Genomic DNA, 22,973 nt, shown 5'->3' with positions numbered 1-22,973 from the left:
GTAACAGGTGACTAAACATACCAGATTAGAGAAAAATGTTTTGTTCGTTTTCATTTCCAAGAAAACTAGAGCAATACAGCAACGTCGGGAATCGATCAGAATCTTGATGGACGATGGTTGCGCACGTAAAACTCGTTTACTTAAGTTTTAATAATAATAAATAGATAATTTCTATAGTGGTCTATTATTTATAGGATCCTAACAAAACCAATTCAGCTCGAAGATTGACGTACAGTTACAGCAAACTGGTACACCACAAAATATTTACCTGCAGTTCTTGCACATCATTGAACATCCACCAAATTCGTCGGATGTGGCCAAGTGTGATGGCTATTCTTTAACACAAAGAAGGAATAATTCATTAATTAGTAGAGATCATTCCAAAAGTTTTCAAGTTTTGGTAACTTCGTTACAAAAATGGGTTGATGTACATCGTGATTACTTTGAATATAAATAAAATATATAGCGCCATTCTCGTATAAATTAAAAACCAGCGTTTTTGTGTATAATTCAAAGTAATAGAAATGAAATGCTACAATGTGAGTTGAAACTTTATTTATTGCAAAAAAGTGTGTGCTTGTATACGAAACCAATAGAACCTTTACTGTTAACAATGTTATAGTCTACTTTTCTTACTAGGTTATACAAAAAATCGAATAATTTCCAGAAAAAATTAGTATCAATTCTAAATATTCCTATTCCGGTTTCCAATTGGGATTACAGTGTATCATAATCTTAATGGGATTTCCAATCTTATCCCTGTGCGTTTCATAAGCTTTTTGGGTTTCTTCCAATGTGAAATGATGCGTAACAAGACCTCGAACATCGGCCCTTCCAGATCTCACCATTTCTATAGCCTCGGGATAATCGTTATTATATCTAAAAGATCCTATAGAAGTTATTTCTTTAACCAAAGCAGCACCGAACGGCATCGTCATTTCAAGTCCACCCATACCTAACAGTATCATAACTCCTCCAGCTCTAGTTACTTTCATACAAAGTCTTGCGCATTGTTCGGATCCAGCGCATTCGACAGATACGTGAGGTTCTTCTTTTAGTAAACTCAATACTTTCTCAGTAACTGCATCTTCATCCATTCCCGAGGTATTCAAAGTAAAGTTTGCACCCATTTTTTTCGCTAGTTCTAATCTATAATCTAATAGATCGGTGATGAGGATTTTACGCGCTCCGTAAGCCCTGAAAGCAGCTACCGTGCATAGCCCAATAGGTCCAGCACCTAGTACTAAACAGACGGAACCAATAGTAACTTTCCCAAGTTTGCATGCGTGTACTGCTACTGCTAACGGTTCCATTAAAGTCCCATCTTCAAAACTCATATTACAAGGTAGTTTGAAACAAAAATCTTCGTCTGTGACGAAATATCTTGCGAGATTTCCATCAACGGGCGGAGTTGCGCAGAAAAGTATATCAGGACAAATGTTATACCTGCCAGTTTTGCAAAATTCACATCTTCTACAAGGTACTCCCGGTTCTATAGCGACTCTATCTCCTGGTTCTAACGAAGTTACTTCGGATCCACACTTTACCACTGTCCCGGATGCTTCGTGACCCATTACCATGGGTTTTTCTAAAATAAAAGGTCCGCAACGTCCTTCTAACCAATAATGTACGTCTGATCCACAAATTCCGACTACCTCCATCTGCAATAGCACCTGATTTGGTCCTGGTTCAGGAATTGGTCTTTGTTCTAATTTAATTTCGTTCGGTTTGACTAGAATTGCTGATAGATTATCTTGTGCCATTTTGTTTTGGTTTTTTTCACGGGTTTAAAATGGAAGATTGTAATTTAAACGAAAAATTTTGACTAATGCTACGTCCGAAAGTGACAATAATTGTCATTTTTTTTCCTATAGATTTTAGTGTGTTTCAGACTTTTCACTTTTTGTCTTATTTTCGTCAAACAAAAATTAAAAATAGAATAACATTGATGACATCATATTGTTATTTACACCAGAGCATATTTTAACTGGTTATCATGTAAATGAATACTAGTACACATAGGAAAACTTCAAATAATATTATAGGATACAAGGACGTGTACTTCATTTCGATAGAAAAAAAAAATAAGTTTTTCTTTAAACTTTGAACCAAGGTAATTATGTTGATAATTAGCAAAATTATAAATTCATTGTCATTTTAAAATCAATTTTATTTGTGTAAAACTTTTATTAAGCTGTAAAATATGAGATTCTTTTTATTATGTAGTTGTATTTCCATTGCATTAGCAGCGAAATTGCGTAAGTAATCATCTTCTAATTTTATTTTCTGTAATTTTAAATTAGTTATCTTTCCAATTTCTTTGAAGTTATACTTTAAGAAAACGTAATGATTGTGTAACTAAAGTCTGCCCTATTATTTTATATAAATTGAACACCAAGTAAATTGTCAGTGAATTTAATTTTCAGTAGTTTTTTTGAGAAATTAGTGAGCTCTGTCATCTAATACGGGTAGGAGGTAGAGAGGCAGCTCCTATATCAGGGCCAACTCCAACAAGCCTTCCTCTTATAAAAAATTTCCCTTATCCTACCTAAAAATCATCTAACGAATCTCTCTCCCTCTGCCACGGGTAGGAAAACCACTTTTTTGGTAACGGGGTAGTATATCCCTAATGGAAAAACGAGTCTCTGACATTTTTGCCTTCCAAAAAAAATTGTTGACATCAAAATCGTAAAAAATTTTTTACCCTATAACTAGATAAACCTACCAAAAAATTCTTATTGGGACACTTATTTTCTTTAAAGTCTGGTAAAAAAGAAAACATCGAATTGAATAAATAGTAATCTGACGGTGCAAGGTCCGGAATAGATGATAGATGTAGTAGAGGCTCAATACCTCCATAGACCAAACGGAATTGGACCAGTGATTTTTCGCGGTTTTCTGATTCTTTCTGCCTTTTGTCGTAGTATTTATGACGTTTAAAAAAATCTTGGGTATACATTGAGATTGAGATTTTCTTATCCTTGTCATGTTCATAGAACGATAGCTTACATCAATCCACGTCTTTTTGAAAAAGGTCTTTTTCGGAAACATATTAAACACTTGGAGACTTTTACGAATGTTCATACATATTTTAGATGCCGAAAAAATTTTTATAATAAAATCGATGATAAGCTGTCGCTCTTTAAACATGCTAGGAATCATAATGGGATTTTTCCACAGATCGTGAGTACTTTCTATACTTTTTCAGTACTCTAATAGGCAGAAAATCGCGACGAGCTTCCAATCCCTCCTGGTCCACAAATTATTTAATCTTATTTCACGCAACTTTTGCAGTAAGTGGTTCAGCATTAGCTGTTTACACACTTTACCCACAGATCAACCACATCCTTAATCTACACGTTTCTTTTGAATCTCAGTTAATTTGCACTCAGGTGGGAGATCTGAGCGCGAAAAATCTTCAAGCTTGAAATGTTCACTATTAAAAAGATTAAACCAATGTGCAATGTTGTACCGTTCTCTCATCAACTTTTCTTTGACGCCATGGCTGCTTTTCCAATTTAATTAATTTTAAAAATTTTAAGATGCGATTGACGGCAATAGATATTTGAAGACAGTTTGATAGACACTGTCAACAAAATTTCCAAAACTTTACTCACATACTTTTCTAACGGATAATTTGAACTCTTCAAAAATTTCAAATTGTAAAAGAATAGGCCTAAGAATTTTTCATAAACGATGGTATGATGATTAGAATCCGAATTATCCACTAACTGATAATTCCTTCCATTTTTCACGATTTCTCCAAAATTATTAGCAACATTGCAATGTTATTTCAAATGAATACGTCTTGAAAACTGATACGTCCCATGAATTTGTTTTTATATCTGAATCTCATAGAGGGTGCTAGTTATACGTTTAGTATAACAAGTAGTATTAAACGTAATTTTTGAAGGTTATATCTATCAATCACAGTTTTAAATGAACTTAAAAATCATTCAGTTTTAAACCAAAAATCTACTCTTAGTAATACTCAATACTGTATACTCCATATGTCTTTAGCAAAAGAATGTTCCAGGCGTGTACATAAGACCGCATAGGCCTCAATGGTTTTGGTTTTGTTTCCCCATCAATTTCATAGAGAAACTGCAATTCCATAGCCAACTCCTTCCAAGTCATTGTACGGATGTTCTTAGCTGATTTGAGGAAAGTTGCATGATCCTATTTATTCTTTGTCCATTTTTGTTTAATCACTTTTCTTAAACAATTCAACTTGAAAAGCAGATCAGTACTACATCTTAGAAAATTGAGTAACATTCTTGCGCGAGAGACAACTGACAAAGAAGTGTCTATTTAACTATGATCTGTAAAATACAGCAACTTTTGTTTATTCTTAATTCACAATACAATTTTTTCAATTGCTCAGACTCTAACTTGGCTAATATCTTCCTAAAAAGGCAAAATCGGATATGAAGGTTCATTTTGACATTATAGAGTTCGTTATAGAAATAATAGAGGGTCTTGCTCAGAGCAACTTTCTGCTAATACTTCAACTACTGATTTTTGGTGTTTTTTCTTCTCACTATTCTTCTCCTATCTTGTTGCCACTGTTATCCAGATATCTTTCGCGTGTTAATGTGCTCTTTGCCTATCCAGTTTGCTATACTATTACATTCTCTCCTTTCCTCCAATCTTCTCATGCATTGAGTAAAATTATGCTCCGTTTTACTAATAGTGAAGAGCTGTAGGCATTTCTTGTTCATGTCCAGTGAGTTGGATCCGTGTTATCGAGTCCAATAATAGTTTTCTGTTCACCCGCATTTTCCTTACCTATATCCCAACTTCTGTTTCCGTTAGTTTTTTCCCTGATCTATCCACATTCTTTCTCCTAAATAGAGTTAAAGTTCTCTCAGAGTTTTATAAAATTGTGAAAAAGTTAACTCAAATTTTTGAGGTAGAATTTGTGAAGCAGTTAATGATAATGAATGAACGTTGAAATAGTGATAATAGACAAATTGCTTAATACGATAGTATATATTGAAAAGATGTTATTATTTTAGCTAGCAGCATTCAAAAATGTCACCGAAACCAACCTGACTTACCACAATGCGTAGCCAGAGCTATAGAAACATCTTTTGAAACTTTCAAAAACGGTAAATATTGAAAAAATCATATAAGTATATAAATTTGTGAAATTATTCTAGATTTAGTTCAGAAACGGCAAGTATATCATTTTTCGTTCAGACTAATTTTGTGCAAGCATCAAATGGTTGTATCAAAATAAAAAGACAAAGAGTTGTCGGTACTATGAATATTATCTTAGAAGAAATTGGAGAAAGAATATCCAAAAAATCAAAACGCTTATCAATCAAAGGATGCTAAGAAGCTCAAAACCTTTCAGAATACTTCAATGCACTCAGAACGTCATAAACTTCAATATGTGTTGTATCTTCTTGCAACTGAAAGCGACATTTTGGTTTGTTATATTGTAAACTAATCGACTTAACACTCGCGTTTAGACTTGGTTTAGGGACAGTTTACTAGTTAACAGCCCTTGATAGGGAACTCTACCTGATCCCAAAAATAGAATCGGATCTATTTACTTGACTAAGCTACTATACAAAACTACTCTTATTGTTTTTACTGACCGCGGTCAATAATGGGCAATTTTTAACGACTCTACTAAATTTATTGCTGTATTGATCAGTAATCGTAATCGACGACACACAGGCCTAAAGATAACAGCTCGAATCAATGAATCTAGGGATCTGTCTTAGAGTACTTCTACTACAGTGAAAAGGAGATTGAGAAAACTGTCCTTTTTGGAAGGAAAAAACGTCTTTTAAGACGTCTAAATGAAATTAAAAGGTTGTAGTGGGCTAGAGAATATAAAAACAGGACGCATGAAGAGAATGATGAGTTAAAGCTCGAGTTTTTTGAGTCTGAGAGAAGAATTTTTGTGCGCAGGTCAAAGGAAGAACGGATATTAGATCCATGTGTAATCCCGATTGTAAAACACGGCAAACACTTGGTGATAGTTTGGAAATGTTTTGTAGTAACGGCGACTAAATACCTGGTGAAAATTAAAGAGAAGTTGAAGAAAGAAGGTTATAAAAAATATTAAAGGAAAATGTAAAACGTTCTAGCCAGCGTCTGATCGGCAGAAAATTCAACTTCCAGCGTGACAAAGATCCCAAGCATTCTTCGAAGCTATGCAAACAGCATTGGAAACAATTGTAAAGATGAATAAACTGAGAGTAGTGAATTGGCCGTCACAGTCGCTTGATCTCAACCTGATTTAGTTATTCTGAGACAAATTGGATAAGGAAGTCGAATAACAATATCCTACTTCCACTTAACTTCTTTGGAATATCCTGAAAAACAAATGGAACCAAATAGACGACAATTATTTGTCGAAATCTTTTTTAACAAAATTGTGTATCGGAATAATAAAAGCAGAAGATGATTACATCGATGAATTGAAAATTCAAAATACAACTTATTTTAGAATAGTGATTATTTCATTAAAAATATTAGTTGTTTTATACTATTATGTCATTGCTACTATTACAGAGATGTTCAAGATGTGAATTTCATCGAAATTATTGTTATAATTTCAAAATATATAATAGTTTATGCTTTTCCATTTTCAGGTAACAAAGAACTCGGTCTTCCCCAAAACGAACCATACTTTGTGAAAGAGATGAATTTGGTTTCTGATTCTTCAAAGCAGTTTTCTTCGCGTATAAAATTCGTAAATGTAACCGTACGTGGGACAACTAAAAACATTCACGTTGACAATGTCAAGTTAGTGTATTATTTTTATTTTATAAGGTGTAGAACAAATTATTTCTGTTTCTGGTATAGTGAAGGACATTCAGATCATAATCGTCATAAATAAAGAAAAACTGGTAGACACCACATATCGAGATACGATTTTCTGCGTGAAATCCCATGAAACCGATTCAAAATATAGTAGATTTAAAAGTTCCATTAGAGTGCAATCAATGCAATTTGCAATTGCATAATTATTTTCAAAATTATTATTCAGGGATCCTGAATCTACTACTACCATAAGAATTGGTAAGGAGCGCCCGCGAATGGTTCTACGATGGTTGATTGAGCAGAAATTTCGGAGTCCGTAGAAATTATCTGTAAGAAATAATAATACACCATAAACTGTTGAGGCTGACCCGGCTGACTTCGTACTGTCTCAATCAATAAATAAAACTTTTGTATAAAATAAACTGAAAATAAACAAAAGGAGTCCTTTTTTTATTGAAGCAAATAATAAAAATTCTCGGTATGAATGAATTTTTATTATTATGTTGGATTAATTACAGATGATCAATTTAGAGCTTTCTGATAAAGTTTTATTTTGTTTTGCGGTACGTAAATAAACAAAGATGACTGTTTTCCGATGCGCGTATAAGCGACTTATAACTGTCCATGCGTGAAATAGATAAACTCCAAGTTGATTCCGCAAACTTCCAACGACTGGGCTTGCGATTTATTTATAGTCAACGCAAAGGCCAGGCGTATGGAATCATCGGTTTACGCGGGATCAAAACATCATCTCCTTTGTATTTTTCCTTTATGATTGATGCCTCAATAACGTTATTCATCACCTTCTTCACAGTCAGTCAGTTGTCACTCACAAAGATAGAAGGATGCACTCTTTGTCTGAGGTTGGCTGTCAAATATAAAATATTATGGTTGCGTTCAGAAGTTTAATTTGTGACAAAACATAGAGGAATAACAAAATGGTTGTTTTTATTTAATTCCGAGCATTTTCATATTTATTCACCTTTTAAACCTCCTCTCCACTTTCACAAATATTTCAAGACCAAAATTAACCAAATCGGTCCAGCCGTTCTTGTGTTCCTGCGAGACTGACGAATATTTTAATTTCATATATTTATAGATACTGCAAAACGGAAACATTTTATTATAAACTGTTGTCCCAGAGAGGTAATTTTCATTCCAGTCCTGCTTGGCTGAAGACTAATGTTGAATGTTTGAAAAATGTTCAAAAAACCTATTTTTCTATACATTAAAGTTTCTTTTGTATAGCAAATACGAAATGATATTGAGATTAGTGGTGTAAAATTAACATTTAAGTCGATGTACAAAACTTAAAAATCATGGGTCTACTATGATTTTAGATATTTCAAAATTTTTTTCACAAATCAAAGACTAATATTTTTAACAAAAACCACCACGTGAAAACAAAGTTTTATCTATAAACAAAGCTACTACTCAATGAAAAAATTGTATAGAAAACTCGATCTGTTAATTCAGAAGACTCTGAAGAACGAATCACACCTGCAATTAGATAGCATTTCGTTTAAGATGTTAAGAAAATTACTTCTTTTCGATTGTAGCTTGGTATAATGCAGTTACTAATATTAAAAAAAACTTGGCTTCACAATTTTTTTAAATTTCGTTTTAGAATAAATCTAGGAACTGATTGCAATTGGATTGTCGATACAAGAACTCCACAAGCAACTATGGAAGGTGATTACGAAATGGAAGCAACCATACTTTTTCCCATCAAAGCACATGGAAAATTCAATTCAACAATGGGTAAGAAAGATCTTGTAGATGAAACTATTAAAAGAATAAGAATAAGAATATTTACTGTTAAATTATATACAGTGTGTTGATAAAGTAACGTAACTTGCTAATATTTTGATTTCTATTAAATTTACAAAAGAAAAGTGAAATAAAAAATTCAGATCAAGTGTATAAGTCAATTGAACGTATACAGAATGCACCGTTATTTGAAAATAACAATGATCATTGACTGCAGAATGGAATTTTTTTAAAACCACAATGCAAAAGATTAATGCAGTTTCAAGGGCTGCGGAACCAAAAAATTACTGAATAAAAATCAGCTATTTGGAGTTAACATGACCAAATGACTATTAAGAGTAAAGAGGACTTCCTGTAAAATGTAATTGTATTTACGACATGTTACTCATAATCATGTTAATGGTGAAAGGGGTTGTAATTCAATATTTGTCGAGGCATTAGCCAGGAAAGTAGTTGTTTTCCATTTTGAAGAACGGGTATAGTACAAATCCTTTATTTTATACATTTTGCAGACCTCAGTTACCATAGAAATTGGCGACTATACCTGACCAGTGGTTCGCAGTTAGAAGTGAGGATGGCGCCACTTAATATTCGCTGGGAAATGTTTAACTGCATGTACCGAATAGCGACACTTTTTGACGTTATCTTCAGTTCGGGTCTCAAACCCGAACAAGGATAGTTACTCCTTGCAATTGCGAGCCATTGGGGATGTTAATTTCGACAAAAGGGTCCATTGACATCACGCTTTTCAGAGGAGTTGTGATTCAAAATTCGTCGAGGCATTAGCCAGGGAAGTAGTTGTTTTCTCATTTGAAGAACAGCAAAAGTCATTTTCGAAATATTAAGGTGAATAGTAGAAGTCCTTTATTTTGACTCTTCATAAAGTACTACAATAAAAATACAACTTAATTTATTATAAGAAAAAAATTAAATATAATAAATGAAATTAATGAAATGGAAGAATTCTAGTTGTTTCATGATTTTTAGTTTTTAATTCTTAATGTAATTGTTGCCTTATTAACTTTCTTTTTTATGTTATTAGCAGAACCAAAGTCCCGAATAGCAGAATAAGTATTTGAAAAAACTAAAAAAATAAAGAATCGACTGTTAAGCGGTACGAAGTTCGCCGAGTCAGCTAGTTTTAATATGAAAAAATCTGGAGTCTGGACAAAAATATAGTCCAGAATTCATTCTATGACAAAATGATCCTTCCACCAATAAATATGAAACTGGAGATCATAAAACAGTTTGTTAAATCATTAGATAAAAAGGGGAACTGCTTTTATGACATTTGACAAAAATTCCCTCAGCTCACTATAGAAAATATTGAAGCTGGTATTTGTGATGGCCCCTAAATAATTAATCAATTTAGAGCTAAAGGCTTGGATATATGTTGTATCTGTGATGCAGTATTTGCTTAGAAATATTAAATCTGACAATTATGGTGAACCTGTTGAAGACAACACTGCAAATAAAAAATAGGATATGCAATAAGGGATTCCTAAAGGGGTCAATATCGGTTTCCAAGGGGTCGACATAAACGAAAACTGTTTTTGGGAGTCAACGACGTATCATTCTTGTACTTTTAAAAAAACTTAACAATCGATAAGCATGCACAAGTTCGTAGAAGATGAGTAATTTGACTAGTTAAAAAGCGGGAAAAATTCCTGTAAGATAATATAATGTATTCAAGCGTATAAATCTTTCAGGCATGTTTTGACTCGCACTGGTTTAAGCGCGCATATACGCAATTTAACCCGAACGAGATTATAAAGTTGAAGTCCAAAAATGCTCCGGATATTTGACTATACGACACGCTTGCACTTATGTTGAAAGTGCATTTGCGTTTTCAATTTCGTCGGAACTTGAACGATAATACTGTAGGTTTCTCGGGCAAAAAAAGTCGTACAGAGTTTCTAAAAAAGGGAATCGAAAGGGCAATATACTTAATGTATGCTCTTCGAAACTGTCACTGCGATTTTTCCAAAAAAAAAAAACATTTTGAAAAAACAAAGGTACCGTTTGAAAATCAACGAACGTGGCGATTTAAGGCCACCAATATTAAATCAAATTTAGCTAGATTGGTAGAAAGTCACCAGAATCATCCATCGCACTGAATTTTTTTATCTTCACTTTACGATTTAAATGTTTTTTCAAAAAATAATTCCTACTCAAGTATTTCTACGTAACTTGTATTAATAATTATTAACTACACTTGATATTTACTGAGTTTAATTGTATTTATTTTGATAAATTTTGATGACTAAAGAATGTTAATTTCACTCACTTAACCAACCGCGAAGTTTCTAAATTGGTAAGTATTTTGTCGGGGGTCTGAGATATCAGTTGAGTAAAGAAAAAGGGTCTCTTACCTAAAATAGTTTGGGAATCCCTGGCCTATACTAAGGGCTAAGAGCATAGAGAGCCTATGCATGATGGAAGAGCGCTACAAGGGTTTCTGGGATACAAGTATAATGTCTGACTTGTTGATCTCTGATACGTCTCCAAAGTCTACATCTCAAAAAAAGATCATTGAATTGTTGTTCATCAGAACTCAATGATCAATTAACAATTAAATATCTGGCCGAAGCTCAGAGACTTGAAATGATAGAAATCTTTTGAATCATATAACATAGCAAAAGCTAAAATTCCTTCGGCAACTGATGTACAATAAACTAATATTTTTCTTGTTTTATTTCAGTTGATTATACCGATCGGCACACGATTAAATGCGAATTTTTCGAGAAAAACGGCAAAAAGTATATGAAGCTTAAAAGTTATACTATGGATTTGCGTCCGTCACGTGTGATATACTATTTCCAAGATATATTTCCAACCAACCGAAAAATAGAAGCAGATATATTAAATACAATGAACGAAAACTCACTTGATATCTTCAAAGAGATCAAGCCATCGTTTGATGCGACATTCAGCAAAATTTATATGGATAGGATGAATATTGTACTGTCTCAAATTCCTTTCGATGACATGTTTTTATAATCAAATTTTTGTTTATTAAACTTAGTACAAAGTTTCTAAATATACTTGGGAAATATACATATTTCTTTTTATTCCCGCAAGTAGGAACGCTACCCCTACATCATCAGTCACAGTTACACTGTCTAGCGCGCGTTTCTATAACTAAGTTATCGTCTTCAGAGACTGTAGGTAATTTCGAATGATGTTGTGGGTTGAAGACTCGAAATAAAACTGTCTAGAGTTTTTTTAAAATGCCAACGTTTCGATCATTTATTTGATCCTTATCAAGGCTAAAAAATATATGGTAAGTAATAAAAATAATTAAATTAAAAAGTAAAACAATAATCAGATAAGTTTAGTGTAACAATATAAAAAAAACTATCACGACACGAAAAAAAAAATTCTAATTAACAAGTTTTCGACTTAAAGAGAACTTCGAGATACATATAATTCAACTGCTGCAATTTAGACTGACCAAGGCGCTATTTCTAAGTATATTTTTCGATTTGGGGAGTCAAATTTAAATAACAATTCAACTTAATTTATATAATATGCATATATTTTTTACATATTAAAACTAATAACCTATTAGTGAAGTGAAGTGTACACTGAAGAAAATCCGTTATTTATTTTTGTTTTATACAATTTGCAGATTTTTTATCAACTATTTTTTCAACCTCAATCAAAGAAATGAATACTAAAATATAAATTATTAAGCAATAAATTTACTTCTTTGAAATTTCTAGTTCATCCCCATAAACTAAAACTAATTTACATCCCCTAATGTAAACTATAAAACAATAAAACAATTTATTCAAAATTACTAGTTTATTCCCATAAACTAAAACTAATTCTCATCCCATAATGTAAACTATTAAATTATAAAACAATTTATTTAAAGTTTTAAAGTTTCTAATTTGCCCTTATAAACTAAAATTAATTTACATCCCCTAATGTAAACTATAAAATGATAAATCAATTTATTCAAAATTTCTAGCTCATCCCCATAAACTCAAACTAATTTACATCCCCTAATGTGAACTATAAAATGATGAATTAATTTATTCAAAATTTCTAGTTTATTCCCATAAACTAAAACTAATTTTCATTCCATAATGTAAACTATTGAATTATAAAACAATTTATTTAAAGTTTTAAAGTTTCTAATTTGCCCTTATAAACTAAAATTAATTTACATCCCCTAATGTAAACTATAAAATGATAAATCAATTTATTTAAAATTTCTAGCTCATCCCCATAAACTCAGACTAATTTACATCCCCTAATGTAAACTATAAAATGATAAATTAATTTATTCAAAATTTCTAGCTCATCCACATAAACTCAAACTAATTTACATCCCCTAATGTAAACAATAAAATGATAAAACAATTTACTTAAAATTTCTAGTTTATCCCCATAAACCAAAATTAATTATCATTAAAATTAAATTTCTTAACCTTGAAACTAAATCAAAATACTGCTCATCAAAATTTTTCGTTAACAAAAAAAATGGGGGTTTTTAAAAAAAACCTAATTAATATCTTCAAATTTCAATCGAATTAAAATATAAAATCAACCAATGAAAATAATAAAGAAAAAAATAGTTCAAAGAAAATTAAAAAAAAATAATGCGTTAAAACTTATTGTAAATAAAATAAAATAAAATATAAACATAAAAACAAACTATATCCTGAAAATTTCTATATTTTTATTGTTCAATTATTTGATTTTATATAAAAATAAAACAATTTTCAATGAATTTAATCTTTTAATCATATAAGACCTTATTTTATTATTAGATAACAGACAACAAAAATAAGTTCGTAGTGTGTTGATTGCAGCTCTGGATTCGTTATTTATTATTAGTGATTCAAAACTTCTTGAATGAGTATCATCAACGTCTTTTTCATCAACGTCATCGTCATCCATATTCTGATTAACTATGTCGGTGATTTCAGCATCATTTCGTGTTCCAGTAGTAGCTAGACTTGCACATGTTACATAATTTATTCCAATTAGCCTCTACACTCATGTCCGGTTCAAAAGGTTCTTCCGAAGCTTCTTCTCAATCATCCTAATTGCATGTAATACATTAATAGATAAAGCTGACTGTTGTTCCATATTTGTTATCAGTTTCCTAACAACTTCCTTTTTGTAAGCGAATTAGAAGTTTTTTATTATTCCTTGATCTAAGGGCTGTAGGTTAGAGGTTGTATTGGGTTGAAAAAATTTAACTTTCTCTGCTTTCAAAGGCGGAATTATGTGGTGAGCTGTACAGTTGTCAATGAATAGTACTTTAATGAGCCATCCTTTGAATATTTCGGCTGCTATCTAGGCTTTCTTGTTAGCATCATAATCTAGTAGTAGAGATTTACAACCAGAAAAACAACGAGGCCTTCTAGCCTTTCCTATAACTAATGGTTTGAGTTTTTCAGAGCCTGTCATGTCTGTTGCCAGCAATATCGTTAATCGCTCTTTACTGTGCTTACCGCCATGATATTTTTCATTTTTTAAAATGAGTGTTTTATCAGGTAAGCACTTGAAAAAATGATTTATCACATATCTCGTTATTGACACTTGCACTTTCGCTGCAAACTTTCCTAAACACAATTTCATGGGACTTCTAAAAATTTACCAATCAACCGTTGTTGGCACGAAAAGAACTGTGTCCCAGTGATTTTGAAAATTCTTCTGCCTTTTCGCGTAAGATAAGCCCAGGTACACTATTTGTCTCGACACTGTTTGAACCAAGTGGATAAGACGATGTTCGACAAAATGCATTTCAATTAGAAATGTTTGATTGTGTTTTAGTACCTCCTGTGAATATTTTCAATAAATAATTACAATTTATGCTAATACTTTACGGAATGTCTCTTTATGGCAAACGGGTTCCTTGGCATCTAATCTGACATCTAAGGATCTAATTTATATTTAAATGGTCAAAAACTCAAAAGAAAGAGGCTGTTCTTAAACCAAAACGAACTCTGTAGCTATATTAGAACCTGAGATATAGATCTTTGAATGTAGGAAAATTGCCAAAAATCTACAAAAATCCATAACCTCACATTGAATGTCCGCGCCTAGCTCCTCTCCAACTCAACCGATTTAAGTGTTCAAAAACTAAAAAGAAAAAAGGTGCTTCAGCGAGTGTTCTCAAACCAAAACGAACTCTGCAGCTATATTAGAACCTGAGATATAGATCTTTGAATGTAGAAAAATTTCCAAAAACCTACAAAAATCCATAACTCCACATTGAATGTCCGCGCCTAGCTCCTCTCCAACTCAACCGATTTAAGTGTTCAAAAACTCAAAAGAAAGAGGATATTTCAGCGAGTGTTATTAAACCAAAACGAAGTCTCTATCTTGAATGGAACCTGAGATATTGAGGATAGAACGTGTGTATGTGAAAAACTCCCATAAGTAATGTAGCAAATCGGTTGGGTAGAACGCCTGAACGGACTTGGAATGGAAATCATCAATTTTTTTAATATATAAGATCTTTATTAAAATACCCACGAATATCTACAGTTTCTATTAAAGCTAATAATACTTTTTAATAGTAATTTTACGAAAAATAGTGAAATTATCATTCCAAATCTAAGAATATATCTTTTAGAGGTACTCTAGAAAATACTCTGTTTCCTAATCCATGAAAAATGAGACCAAAACTCTTCTCGTATCCATCTCTTACATCTGTGAAAACTTCATTCCAGTTATCGTTCAAAACATTTAAAACTTGTTCGCCTAATTGTCGATCTCCATTGAATAAGTTATCGAATTTGTAAATCATCTTCTCTGGTCTCAAAGTTACAGTATAGTTGTAGATATTAAAAAAAGTGTGTCCTTTTTTCTCTACGGTTTCTCCCAATATAGTGTGATTAATTTTAGTATTAACTGCAAATAAAATTTAATTTAATGTAAATTAAAAACAATTCAGCATATTTCTTTCTCTTAACATTGTTTTTTCGTGATTGAGTGAATGAATTTGCATTCTTGCGACACAATTTTGATTTGATTATTAAGGTACTTTAGGAGGCTCCCGCGTCTAATAAACTACTCACATTGAAGTGACAACCTTCTATGAAGAAGACATACAAGTGCCTCGAAAATTACGGTAGAAAGTTAATTCAACAATTATAGTTATCGAAGCTAAACTTTGGCGTGTGTGCCTAGAATATTTTTAGTCTGTTTACCCTTTTTGTGACTGTATTTTATAGATATAATTTCTAGAAAAGCCATTGTATTTTGAGGTAATCTCGATATTTCAAGAATTCCAAGGTTCCAGAAGGTGTTTTTATATATAAAGCGAAAGTTCAACAGTGAGTCAATGATTTGATGGCATAGGGAGTACATCGGGACAATGAGAAGTGAATAGTTAGCGTGTATAAATAAATTACATAAATAAGATACACCGTTTGTATAAATTTATCTCACTCGTTTTGCGATTGAATAAATACGATAAACCTTACAATACATTAGAACTTTCTAGTAAAACTCAAAGTACTCACTCAATGTAATATTACAGTCTCCGTCTCCATAGATTGGTAGCAACAGTACTTTCCCCTTCATTGAATATTTGCCTTGTAGTCTCAACTCGGGCGTTATAGATCTTGCTGTCAATATGTTATTTTTCGAGTCGAAACTACAATAGAATTTGGATTTAAATTATTTTATTTCTTTGATGTAGTGGGACTGACATGTGATAATGTTTAAAAGAGTAAAGCAGACAAACCAGCGTTGGACACACGTTTAAAGTTGTCTGTATTATTAAGAGAAGAGTTGATTGCTCTATATAAAGTTGCACGAATTTTGAAGTAACCTCTTCGTTGATTTTCTCGGCATTTTGTCGTAGAAATTCTACACATAAACAAAAAACATTCGCCAGCGATGGCGGCCGGCGTTTGAAAACTGTTTACACAAGGCAAATACCAAGCTGACGATGTGACTGTCAGCTAGCGATGGCCTCGTGCAAACTAGGCTTAACAAAGAACAATATTGTCATCACTGAACAATTAGAGTCACTTCATTATATCTCATTGAATTAATGACCAATGTTTGTATATCAGCGTATCATGCAAACCGCAACCCAAAGAATCTACTGTGTATTAGTGTGTTACCGGGTAATGCTCAGTGTTTACAGCTAATCACACTCCTCCTATAAAGTTCAGAATGTGAGATGGCTCCAGCCAGAGATGTTCACGTCCTCTAATTCATGTTCCCATGTGTACTGCTCCGGAGTTCTGTAGTGTCTCACACTTCGAGAGAATGTGGATAGCGGTTTCGTCCTCTGCACACACAGAATCTACTTAATTTAGCGTCTTTAGGTGTCCATTTAGTCAACCTCTGTTAGTATTCGTAGGTTGTTCTCGCCTAGGTTGATAACAGTATATCTTCTCTGGATATAACCTGCCTCATCCCCTGTAGATTGTCACAGTAACTAGTTTTACCCCTATTTACCTTTTTCCAATGCGTTCTCTATTGCTCTGGCGCTAATATCACAAAAGGGTTCAGGTCCTATAAGGGTTTGTCTGCCCCTACTTTAGCTAGTCTGTCAGTTATTTCGCTTACCTCCACTCCAGTATGTCCCAGAATCCATTACAAGGTAACTTTTTTCCCGTTTAGCTTGTCCAAGCGTTTCCAAATAGATTCAGAAATTTTCAAACTGAAGTAGTTTATATTCAATTTCATTGATAATTGAATAAATTATTCACTTAAGATTGTATAACATTTATTAAGCTATATTGACATGAATTGCGTGAAATGAATGAATGAAATATTAAAATAGAAGATCAAGAAGATCAAGCAAATCGAGTTTGTACAGTGAATGAGATAATTAAAAGAGAAAAACTTACTGCGCGTCTAGACATGATGAACTTGTTAATCCATGTAATTTAATATTTTTGAAATTTTGTACTACATTTACTGGACCAGTTCCTTCTCCAATTACCAACTCGGGAATATCCAAAGGATCCAGCGTTGCCAAGCCTATTTCCGGCGTATCTAAAAGATTTTGTTTTGGATATGATTTACGAGGCCTATATATTTTAAGAAAATCACAAGCAGTGAAACGTCGACCTCGGATTTGTTTCTTTAAGTTAAACTAAAAATCATACATAGCTAAATCAGGTAAATGAGGTGGATGTTCATTAACCCGCGGATATTAACTAATACTTTAGTTTACCGTATAATATTTATCACTAAATATACAGAGGCCCTCGTATTAGATAATTAGAGAATATATCATAGGACCCAATTTAAAAAAAAGAGGTTTTTATTTTTTCCTATTGATATATGGAAGTTATACAAGAGTAGCTTGGTTTGTCGAATAAAATTAAAATTAACTAACATGAAAATTCAATTTAAAATCCTCGAATGGTTGATCAAAATCGAATGATCGTTTTCACTAGACAGGTTTCATCGCTGTTATGACTTTTATGATGATTATTGTCAAATTTATCGTTTCTTAACTATACCCCACTTTGAGTTTTTTCTCTTTTTATTATAAAATATGTTGTTTTCTGGTGAGGGTGTCGATCATTTTTCAAAAGATCATTGCGCTGAGTTTAGATTGTGTAGAAAGAGCCTATATACTCTTGACACTAGAAAGAGGGGTTAGGGGTCCAGGGAAATGTATTAGATTAGATATATATTACAAATATAAGTATAACCCCGAAATATAAACACTCTATGACTATAGACCTGCTTACTACGAACGTCAGACAGTTTGCAGTTTGGAAAACTTTGCCAAGTCTAGTCAAATTTCTTGATACCGATGATCGATTTCGCGATTACTTATTCTTGTCACCTAATAATATTAATAATAATAATAATATAAAAGTAGAAATGAAGATTTTTATTATTGTTTTTACCTGCTTTAAGTAAATGAATTGCATCTTCAACATTTTTAGCTAAACATTTATCCATTTCTGGATCTTTCACACTACATCTGCCAAAAGAACTAGCTGGAAATAAAAAATTAAATTGAAAATCAAAATAAATTGAGTACGTCTATATAAGTACTCGTAGATTATTGAATATTGCAGAATACAACTGAACAATATTCATATACATAATAATTGACATATTGAATTAAATTTTTGTAATAATCTCAAATATACCCTGCAACTAGTTAAATATAATAACATAATGAGACAAAATGATTAATATATTGACAAATTTTGTTTATTAACCTTGGGCCACAATCCATTTAACCATATAGTTGAAATAAAAAAAAACGAGTAGCTTAAATATTTGAGTTATTTTACGTAATATTTCTAATCAACTCACTTAAGTATATATGAAAAAATTTAATCAAAATTTTGAATATTTCTCATGTTTATGGGTGAATATACAAAAGTTGCAGTTACATTTTTAAGTGTTGAAATGTATACATAATAATTAGTCTTTATTAATATATATTGATCATTATTATTAAATATATGTATCTCCTAAGTAATAATAAATATTAGTTATTTTATTGTTTTGAAACTGCTTCTTACGAAATATTTCTTTTAGATATTATGTAAAATTAATAAAAGTATCTATTGAATTAATTATAGATGATCATTTACAATTCAAAATCTACTTACTACTTAACTACATTTTTCAAATTTAAAGCTAAGCGTGAGACAATTCGCGAGAATAATTTACATAATCTATAATGTATGAGGGTATATTAAAAAAATTTTAGCCTACTATAGAACCAAACAAAATTTCCAAGTCAAAATATTTTATTACTCAACATATTCTCCTCTTAATTGGATACATTTATTACAGCGAACCTGCAACGTCTCTAGACCTTTACGACTTTTAAACTTTTTTCCAGTTGAGGAGAGAGATTTTAGTCGGACGGAGCCAAATCTAATGAAATAGGGGGGTGTTCTAGTAATTCAAACCCTAAATCACGAATTTTTTACATGGCAACATGAGATTTGTGTGCAGAGGCGTTGTCCTGCAAAAACAAAACACCTTTGGATAGCTTTCCGCGTCATTTTTCTCTAATTTTTTTCTGTAGAGTGGTCATTAATGTCGAATAGTAATCTCCAGTTATTGATCTACCCTTATTCAAAAATTGATTACTCCATGGCAATCCCAAAAAACTGAAGCAAGAACTTTTCCAGCAGATTTTTGGACACGAAATTTCTTAGGCCTTGGAGGACTAGAATGTTGCCATTCTATCGATTGTTGCTTTGTTTCTGGATGGTAGAAATGTATCCAAGCCTTATCCATAGTAACAATTCGGTTTAAGAAGTCTACATCGTTTTCAAATCGAGCTCAGATCGAACGCGATGCTTCTAACCTTGCACGCTTTTGGTCAACATTCAAACATTTGGGGATCCATTTTGCAGCAATTTTTGACTTGAACTATATGACGAACGCGTTCATATGGAATATTCAGTGCTTCAGATATCCGTTTTAGCCCAATTCGACGGTTTGATAAAATCATGTCATGAACTGCATCGATATTTTCGGGGACTGACACAGAAACTGACCTACCCGATCGGTCATCATCTTCGATGGAAAATTTACCTCTTTTGAAGCTTGCAGTCCGATTTTTCAAGGTCGCATACGAAGGACATTGATCACCAAGGGTATTAAGCATATCGTCGTAAATCTGCTTACCTCTTAACCCTTTTAAAAACAGGTACTTGATGATGGCTCAATACACCAATTTTTCTATTTTCACAATTTCGGTGGATATCTCTTTTCTCATAATTTATTTCGTGACTCTGGTTTACTTTTTTGACGTCAAACTTTACACTGACACTTCCAATAAGTTATTGTTCGTTTCTATGGTAACGCAATAATTTGTTTATGCATGGAACTGGTCTAGGCTAACTAGATTTCAATACATCCTCGTATAATAAATAAAAACTGCTTTTTTAGTACGAAAAGACACGGTTTTTTCTATGACCAATAACCCCAATCAACTTCCCGTTATGGTAGCAAATACCCTTTGGTCTCCAGGTAAGGGAGTTTGGTCGCGGATGTTGGTTGTGGGTGACGAAAATGTGAAAACATATATTTCTGTACTTTTCTAACGCATGAAGACTTCTGAAAAGCTCTCAAAATTTCTAGAATGATCTAGAAAGTTACAAAATAAATGCAATTTATTATGATCGATTAGGAATGTTCGAGAAAATTATAGAAGTTTCTATAATCATCTAGAAAGTTTCAAAAATTTCTAGAATGATCTAGAAAGTTTCAAAATGAGTTAAATTTAATATGATCAATTTAGCATATTCGAGAACGTTCTAGAAATTTTCTGAATGATCTGGAAAGTTCCAAAATGAATGCAATTTATTATGATCGATTAGGAATGTTCGAGAAAATTATAGAAGTTTCTATATATTCTAGAAAGTTCTAAAAAGTTCTAGAATGTTCTAGAAAGTCTCAAAATGAGTGCAGTTTATTATGATCCATTTATAATGTTCGAGGAAGTTCTAGAATTATCTAGATAATTCTATTTATTATAAACGATTTAGAATGTTTTGGAGAGCTCTTTTAATATCGAAAATAGTATCTACGTTAACAAATGTATCCTTATATATTTTCTAATTAAACATGCGATGTATTCCAACTCGAACAACGCCGGGTTTCGCTGCTAGTAGTATATTAGAGTCTAAGTGAATATTAAGGTAATATCAGTTTGAACAGCATTTCCTTTGATTTAAAAGGAAGTATTAACATTGCAAACAATACAAACTGTATTCACATTCATTTGGAAAAGATTGCTGAATATTTGTGCCCCGTGAACCAGTTAAGTCCGCTAGACAGTTGCGGATACGGTGTTGCCGGATATAATATAATTAAGATCTATATTTTTTCTTGTTTCTTTAATTACACAATCTGTCTAAGTAACAATAAGTGTTTTTGATGATTTCTTTGAACTTTTCAGTGGTCTTGTCGTTTTTGGCGGTGAAATCATGATGGTTCTTGCTAATGTATTTGTTTATTATAACACTTTTGTACTAATTGAATCACAGAACTTTTTTATAGTGTTTCTAACAAAGGGAACTCTAAGTATTTGTGGATTTCACTATTTTACGTACTATGACTATGGCGCGTTCACTATTATGTGTAGCATCTTATTTTTATACATTTAGAAGCGATTTTTGTTATAGTATGGGACGTTAAGAGGGCTTTAACATGCGTAAATTGTTACTAAGGTTGACGTAGGACTCAATTAGACGGTGCTGGATGGACGTGCGTTACAACTATTGCAGAACGGGGTGAGAGAGAGAGAGAGAAACGCACATCCATCCCGCAACGTCTAATTGGGCCCTTAGTTGGTGGTAGATCAGCAATAAATAATAAGTATAAGGCTAAAAAAGTATTGTGCCCATGGTGCGAGTTAGGCTCGCTACGCTACTAAACATTTGGGGTTACAAATATAAGTTGTTGCCGGATTTAATATAATTGAGATCTATATACTAATTTAATTTTTTTTTTTTTTTAATACAAAACTGTATTATCAATTTTTAGTGTTAATGTAGTACTTGAAATTAAGCTAAAAATATTAATGTTTGTCTAAAAAATATCGATCTATTTTGATGTAATTCAACTGGAGAATAATCCCTACAACTGATTTATGACTTGGAATCCTGAAGTGAAATTTTCGGTAATTGAGCACGTGATTCCAAGAATTTTATCTACATAAAAAATATTAAAGGGGAAATTTAAGTAAATTAGATTGTGAAGGGTTGTTCTGTGAAATTATACAAAACATATTTTGCTGTATATTATTAACTATAATATGAATTTATCCAATAAAATTTGTGTTCGTATTACTTAATTTATTAACTTCGAGATAAAATATCCATAAAAAAACTTACGTAATTTCGCTATTGAGGCTATTTGACTTACGACACTCAAAAATGTCACGATCAGAAGACCAGCTTTGACACAAAAACCCATAGCGGCAAACGATTAACCGTTTCGTGGGTAGAAGAGATACGAGGTTAGATTTTCTTCGAGTGTGTGTACTTATCTACACGAAGTAATAACGCAGATAATTTTTTTTTCCTTTTATAGCCGGTCACATTATCTAAACAATAATTGGAAGAATGGCGGGAAAAATGAGGTGCTCAGCGTCTAGCAAGGTGAGCAAGGTATCGAAAATTCGAAGCAATTTTTTTATAACGAGAACAATATTTTAATAATTAATTTGGAAAAGTAGTTTTGGAAATACCGGACGTGAATGAATATAAAAAAAAGCAAAATTTTTTATAATTCAAATATAGGTTGAATCAATAAAAATATTTCTATCAACGTCAATTTGAACATTGAATTCTATGAGTTTAAAAATTTTTAAAAGCTTTAATAATATCAAAAATCACCGGAAATCTCAATTAATTATTTCCCAGACGATGAATACATTAGTATTCGAAAGCTCGGAAAATATATTGAAGTTAGTCCACTTTGGTGTTTCATTGCCA

The 22,973-nt window shown here is 32.1% G+C and overlaps 3 protein-coding genes across 3 annotated transcripts; 1 reads left to right on the top strand and 2 right to left on the bottom strand.

The window, feature by feature from the left end:
• Window positions 1-538: 538 nt before the first annotated feature.
• LOC130898536 (sorbitol dehydrogenase-like) lies at window positions 539-1,896 on the bottom strand. Its single transcript, XM_057807916.1, has one exon. The coding sequence runs from the start codon at window positions 1,761-1,763 to the stop codon at window positions 696-698; it is 1,068 nt and encodes a 355-aa protein (XP_057663899.1). The 5' UTR covers window positions 1,764-1,896; the 3' UTR covers window positions 539-695.
• A 252-nt stretch (window positions 1,897-2,148) lies between these two features.
• LOC130898782 (protein takeout-like) lies at window positions 2,149-11,610 on the top strand. Its single transcript, XM_057808295.1, has 5 exons — window positions 2,149-2,258; window positions 5,019-5,111; window positions 6,612-6,765; window positions 8,411-8,544; window positions 11,255-11,610. The coding sequence occupies exons 1-5, from the start codon at window positions 2,204-2,206 to the stop codon at window positions 11,551-11,553; spliced, it is 735 nt and encodes a 244-aa protein (XP_057664278.1). The 5' UTR covers window positions 2,149-2,203; the 3' UTR covers window positions 11,554-11,610.
• A 3,404-nt stretch (window positions 11,611-15,014) lies between these two features.
• LOC130899104 (protein takeout-like) lies at window positions 15,015-22,539 on the bottom strand. Its single transcript, XM_057808855.1, has 5 exons — window positions 22,371-22,539; window positions 18,405-18,497; window positions 17,388-17,535; window positions 16,044-16,177; window positions 15,015-15,429 (listed from the first exon to the last, which is right to left on the bottom strand). Exons 1-5 carry the CDS (start codon window positions 22,450-22,452, stop codon window positions 15,122-15,124), a joined length of 765 nt encoding a protein of 254 aa, XP_057664838.1. The 5' UTR covers window positions 22,453-22,539; the 3' UTR covers window positions 15,015-15,121.
• Window positions 22,540-22,973: the final 434 nt, after the last annotated feature.

Source organism: Diorhabda carinulata, chromosome 10 (assembly GCF_026250575.1).
Source record: "Diorhabda carinulata isolate Delta chromosome 10, icDioCari1.1, whole genome shotgun sequence".
Taxonomy (NCBI): Eukaryota; Metazoa; Arthropoda; class Insecta; order Coleoptera; family Chrysomelidae; genus Diorhabda; species Diorhabda carinulata.
The sequence above is the reverse complement of the archived record's forward strand: the minus strand, read 5'-3'. Positions and strand labels throughout refer to the sequence as shown.